Below are 6,222 nucleotides of genomic sequence, written 5' to 3'. Positions count from 1 at the left end.
CCATAGTATGGTCTACTAAATAGACCTCTGGTTACTGGATCACTGATACATATCTTCATCAATGACATGTATCTTGTCTTCAAATTTCCACTTAACGTGTTATCCGAGAAGTCATTTGGTTTCTTTTCTGTTCAAACATTCAGAAGTTAGTTGTAACACTGCCCAATAATCCGTGTACATAGTTTACCTCAAGAACATCATTTTGGTGCTGTCAATGGTTATTCACGGTTATTCGTAAAGTTTTAAATGGTATTCTAAGGACAAGCGTCCCAAAACAAATGATAAATGGAATGATAATACGGAAGGGGGCTAAGTGTTCATATCTAAACTGTATTCTTGAACCATACTCTGCTAGTTGAAGCATGCAAAACCAATATTGCCCTAATTTTGTGGGACTAGTCATCAATCATACTGCTGAACTGGTGTACAAATTGTATGGAAAATGTGTCTGAATTTAGATTGGATATAGAATCTAGTCATGCTGAGTCTGTACCATAAGGTTCATCTACTGTTTTATATAAATTTATGTTCCTCAGTTACATGGAAAATAAAAAGTGAGTTTTAGAACCAAAGACCGAATTCTTAGCTATTACAAGACTAGGCTCTGCTAGCTCAAGCCTTAGGTTTAGAAAGCCACAATGAAGCCTCCCGTTTATGAAAGTTTAGCCTACTTGGCCACGAAACAGCCCAAGCAAAGCCTAAACTTCCTCTTTGTGTGTGTGTGTGGCTATGGTTTTTCCAGTGGTCATGTATGGATGTGAGAGTTGGACTGTAAAGAAAACTGAGTGTTGAACTATTGATGCTTTTGAACTGTGGTGTTGGAGGACTCTTCAGAGTCCCTTGGACTGCAAGGAGATCTAACCAGTCCATCCTAAAGGAAATCAGTCCTGAATATTCATTGGAAGGACTGATGCTGAAGCTCCAATACTTTGGCCACTTGATGTGAAGAGCTGACTCATTTGAAAAGACCCTGGTGCTGGGAATGATTGAAGGCAGAAGAAGGGGACGACAGAGGATGAGATGGTTGGATGGCATCACCGACTCAATGGACATGAGTTTGCGTAAGCTTTGGAAGTTGGTGATGGACAGGGAGGCCTGGCAGGCTGCAGTCCATGGGGTTGCAAACAGTCAGACACGACTGAGCAACTGAACGGAACCTTAGGTCAAAAAATGCCTCTAAAACATTTTCCAAAATATGTTCTCTTGCCCAGTAAAGAACGAGTGCAGTTACTCTACATGGGAAAAAAAAAATTTCCTTTAAATATACATGCTAGAAGCCAGAATCTTTCACTCGGTACTGTCAGTCTTTCTAATTTTAGCTATTCTGGTCTCCACAGAATGGTACCTCATTGCAGTTTTGGTGCTTATTTTAAAATCTTTTTTTCCCAGCTCTATATTTCAAGCAATAAAATTAATTCAAAGACAATTTTATTTTTAGAGATTGCATACAGAATACAGAACACTCAAGGCACAGAACAGCCATTCCCCCAAGAAGTTTCCTCATGTCCTCAGATTCCATCTCTTGACCACGGCTTCAAGGCAATCACTGATCTTCCTTCCCTCACTGCAGTTTTCTCTCTACTTACGGCTTTAATATTATTTTTATTTTTTGATTGCACTGGGTCTTTTTTGCTCCATGTGGGCTTTCTCTAGTTGCAGAGAGTGGGGGTTACTCTCTAGTTGCAGTGTGTGTGTGGACTAAAATTCTATAGATAACAGTGTTATTTTTTGCCCTCTAGATGTTGTTATCTCCTCTTCCCTTCTAACTTTCTGCTTCTAATCATCTGTGTTGTGTCCTAAAAAAATCAGAAAGCCAACTCTATTCTATTATTTAAAAATAAAAGATATTCTAATTAAAAACCTGAGATCTCTTCTAAAATATGTGCACATTTTAGCAACCAGATGACCTATACACACTTACTTCCTGTACAGATATGTAAAATCACCTGTATTTCCTAACAGATGCAGTAAAAGCAAGTCCTACAACAGTTAAAGATAAGTAAACCAAAGATCTAACTTATAACATCTATGTATATAAACACAAACAAAAACCATAGCATCTTTCCTTGGCTCCTCACTAGGCCCATGTCTAGGATAAAAGAAGCTATTATTAAAAAGAAGCTATTATTTAAAAGCCTTAGAAAAGTAGGCAAGTAAACTTACTGTTGACATGTTTTCTTTATTGAATTAAAATTATACCAGTACAAAATAACAATGTATATACAAAGGGATTTGATGCAACACAGTATATACAATTATCTTTAAAAAGTCACAATACAAGTTACAATGATTATGAATATAAAATTTATATTAAAATACTCTCCATAAGTGATTTATTTGATTGTTTTGGTTCGAAGTCTTCGTTTGAGAATCTGATGATCGCTTTCTTTCACTTTATGGTCCATCAAAATCTGAAATTAACAATTTCACAAATTTTATAAGTGAAAATAAAAGTAAAAATGAAACCTTACTTACAATTAATAAGATATGTTCATATTTCAGTGTTTAATAACTGAAATAAGAAGTACATGACAGCAATATTTGTCCTCCTGGACTGCAATTATACTATCTTCTATAAAAAAAGCATGCCTAAGGCAGTACATTTTATAAAAGATTCTTACAACACCACCTCATTCTAAAATAAATCCATACTTTTACTGAATTCAGGACATACATAGTTTGAAATAATAACTAAAATATTTCAAAACAAGTATCTCAAGCAATTTTTAAGAAATTATTTTTTGCAATAACAAGTAGAAAGAGCATTATTTTGCAACTAAGAAAAGAAACAATTTCAGCCAAGGGAGAAAATCATGTACTTTATCAGACAGATGGAAAAAAGCAACCAAGAGAAGAGCACTTTGAAAAGCATGTCCTAATGACCCTAATTCTTTACTATTTGCTTCAAGTGTCTATCTTTTATCTGACAGCTACTGTTACAAAAAGGTCTCTCCTGATTTTTCTTGGCCACTTCCTGTTGAAGGCTTTTCCTTTAATTACTTTCCTATCTTCACTTTTATCCACTAGGCAAATGCAAGCATGATAGAAAATTAGAACTTTCCCTGTAATAGAACAGCGTGTTCTGAGTAAGGAGAATGAGTCACAGAGTCAGGGTGACAAACTACAGTCTTTTCTTAAGAAAACATGGAAGCCTTCGAGGCAAAGTGGGAGGAAATGACTGAATGTCAAGTCTGTATTTTTACCAGGCAGAATTACGCCCAGATTTGTACAACTCTTATGATAAAGATAACATGAAAAGCAGATGTTAGAAGCCAATAAATTATTAAACAGTGATAATTCTATTGGTGGAATTAAAGTTCTAGAATTCTAATGAATTTACAAATGCAGATGCATGTGACACTTGTATATATTAATGCAGCATTTACATTCAATTACTATAAACTTAACACATCCAGTACCAATAGTATAACTTTTAAAGCAAGTTTTACGAGACTTGGTGTACAGAATAAGAGATCCAAACCACTATATAATTCAAATTGTAAGAGTACTTCAGAATTAAAAAGAACATAAAGAGTTTTACTTTTAAGAGAACTGAAATAGCAGCTTACCACTTGGCCAGATATATCAATAGGAGACGAAATTTCATTTGTGTATAATTTTCGTTTGGCCCGTTTTGGTCGAGACACATTTTCTTTACTTACTTCTACATTTGAGAACTTTGAAGAGCTCATCGTTTCAATTATCTTCTTTGCTATGAAAAAAATTTATCAGTTAAACCCTAAAATAATTTCCTAATGGCAAATATTAAAAATCCTTCATAAAGAGCCATATTTAAAAAGCACTGCAATTTATAAATGGTGAAAGAACACAAATAGAAAACAAAGAAATGCCCAATAAATATATGACTTAATGATCAACAGCAAAAATAGACAGACAAATAAATAAAATGTCACTTCATTAGTGTTCAACATATTGTAAACGTTGAAATTTTGTAAATTTGGTAAATTTACTACTGGTAAATTATACTACCACCAGTAAAACTCAGGCATCTTTAATGACTCGGAATAGGTTTACACTACATTTACGGAAAAGATCAGTACACATACATAGTGGACCATGTAGCATTAAGAATAATAATGTGCCAGAACTAGTTCAGTATTCACATGTAAAGATGTCCACATGAATATTAAGTAAAAGTAACTTGTAACTGTGAGCCATTTACTTCCAGTTAACAAACACATGCACACAGATACATAGATTAAAAGAAAGAAACCAAATTTTTAACAGTTGATCGTTTCTAGGGAGTTGAAAAGGAATTTTTCAATTTCTTACTTTGTACATCTGCTTTATTTATTTATTTTAACAGACACATACTGATTTCAGCAGAAAACATTTCCATTTAGGAAAACTTCTGGATATAAAATCCATATATATATATATATATATATATATGATATCAAATATATATTTTTTTAAAAAAGAAAACATTTCAAGAAATATGCAGAATTAAGTGTCTACCTGTCAATGGCTAAGCTGAGCCTAAGCGGTGAGCTGCCAGATTTCAGAGTAGCTAATTATGACAAGTCAACATGAAAGTTAAAGCCTTTAACCATCTACTGCAACTGAATAAGCAAGAGGCTAAATTGAGTGAGTGAAGTTCCTCAGTCATGTCCGACTCTTTGCGACCCCATGGACTCTAGCCTAACAGGCTCCTCTGTCCACTCTACTGGAGTGGGTTGCCATTTCCTTCTCCAGGGAATCTTCCCAATCCAGGGATCGAACCTGAGTCTCCTGCATTGCAGGCAGACGCTTTTACCATCTAAGCCACCAGGAAAGTCTAAACTGAGAACATACCAAACTCCCACCCTGTTCCACACTCCCCCATGGATTAATGCATGGTCTGGGTCAGGTGGATCAGCACAGAAGTGGTCATTCTATCACTGTTATGGACCTTGGTGCTGGAGACCAGAGAGGAGGGCTAGGAATGGAAAAGTACAGTCAGAGTGGAAAAGAGTGTCTCCAAGGTTCCTTCTCCTTCCCCATCATAAAGTCTCCAGCAGAGATGCCTGAGGACATTCTCTACTGAAGGCACTCAATTAGGAGCATCCAAATGAAGGGTCCTAGGCTAGGAATTCCATGGTGGCTCAGTGGTAAAAGAATCTGCCTGCAATGCAGGAGACCCAGGTTCAATCCCTGGGTCAGGAAGATCCCCTGGAGAAGGAAATGGCAACCCACTCACTATTCTTGCCTGTAGAATTCCATGGACGAGGGGCCTAGCGGGGGACGAGGACCCCTAGCATGGGATCACAAAGAATTGGACACCACTGAGTGGCTCACACACACACACACAGGCTAGGAATGCAGGTAGGTGTAAGAGTATGGCCAGCAGGAGACCTGAGTCCTTGACTGACTGACTCCCTTCAAAGACTGGAGTGCACTAGCTGTGTATGTTTGATGAGGGAAGGGCAGCTTTCCCTTATGAGGCCTAACAAGTAAAACCTTTGTAATCGCCCATGGTCAGCCTGAAACAAATCACACATAGGATTTGGGTTGGAGCCTCAAAATCCCTCACTACTATGTGCAAACCACTGTACTAAGAGCCGAAGATGTAAACAAGACAGACATGTTGCAGCTGCAGAGCTTATATCCCACTGGAAAAGATAAGAAAACAGAAAATTAAATGGCTTAAATAATTTGTACTGTGAAAAGATCACTCTGGCTGCTATGTACTGAATGGATAGGAGATATGCAAGGGATAAATGGGGAGAACAGTGATACTGAGTAATGGATTAAGAGTAGTTATCAGAGCAACAGAATTTTAAGAACTAGCCTCTGTTTTCTTCTATTTTCCCTTTATTTCCAAGTGATCAACAACAGACATGCACTGCAGTTACAATCCAAAACAGGGAATCTTTATACTCCTAGAAAGAAGTTAAAAAAAAACAAAAACCACACACCAGGTATATAGCAGGGAAGCTGTTAAACTAAATCAACCAAGTCAGGAAGTCATTACCATCTGGGTACTTCCCTCTACTTGAAAACATGTTTCCTTTCAATATATAAACCACATATGCATTGCTTTTTATGGCAATATATTGTTTATATATCAAAAGGAAATATGTTTTCAAGGAGAGGGGCTTCCCTTGTAGCTCAGTCAGTAAAGAATCTACCTGCAATGCAGGAGACCCAGGTTTGATTCCTGGGTTGGGAAGGTCCCCTGGAGAAGAAAATGGCAACCCACTCCAGTATTCTTGCCTGAGA

The 6,222-nt window shown here is 36.8% G+C and overlaps 1 protein-coding gene across 1 annotated transcript in view; it reads right to left on the bottom strand.

Moving 5' to 3' along the window:
• Nucleotides 1-2,322: 2,322 nt before the first annotated feature.
• The window catches only part of KIF20B (kinesin family member 20B), a 75,864-nt gene continuing 71,964 nt past the window's right edge, over nt 2,323-6,222 (bottom strand). The window contains exons 31-32 of the mRNA XM_052660950.1: nt 3,570-3,712; nt 2,323-2,411 (exon numbers count right to left, since the gene is read on the bottom strand). Of these exons, the coding sequence (XP_052516910.1) occupies nt 2,334-2,411; nt 3,570-3,712 (221 nt within the window). The 3' untranslated portion in view covers nt 2,323-2,333. The remainder of the gene's footprint in view (nt 2,412-3,569; nt 3,713-6,222) is intronic.

This window comes from Budorcas taxicolor, chromosome 23 (assembly GCF_023091745.1).
Source record: "Budorcas taxicolor isolate Tak-1 chromosome 23, Takin1.1, whole genome shotgun sequence".
In the NCBI taxonomy this organism is placed as follows: Eukaryota; Metazoa; Chordata; class Mammalia; order Artiodactyla; family Bovidae; genus Budorcas; species Budorcas taxicolor.
The sequence above is the reverse complement of the archived record's forward strand: the minus strand, read 5'-3'. Positions and strand labels throughout refer to the sequence as shown.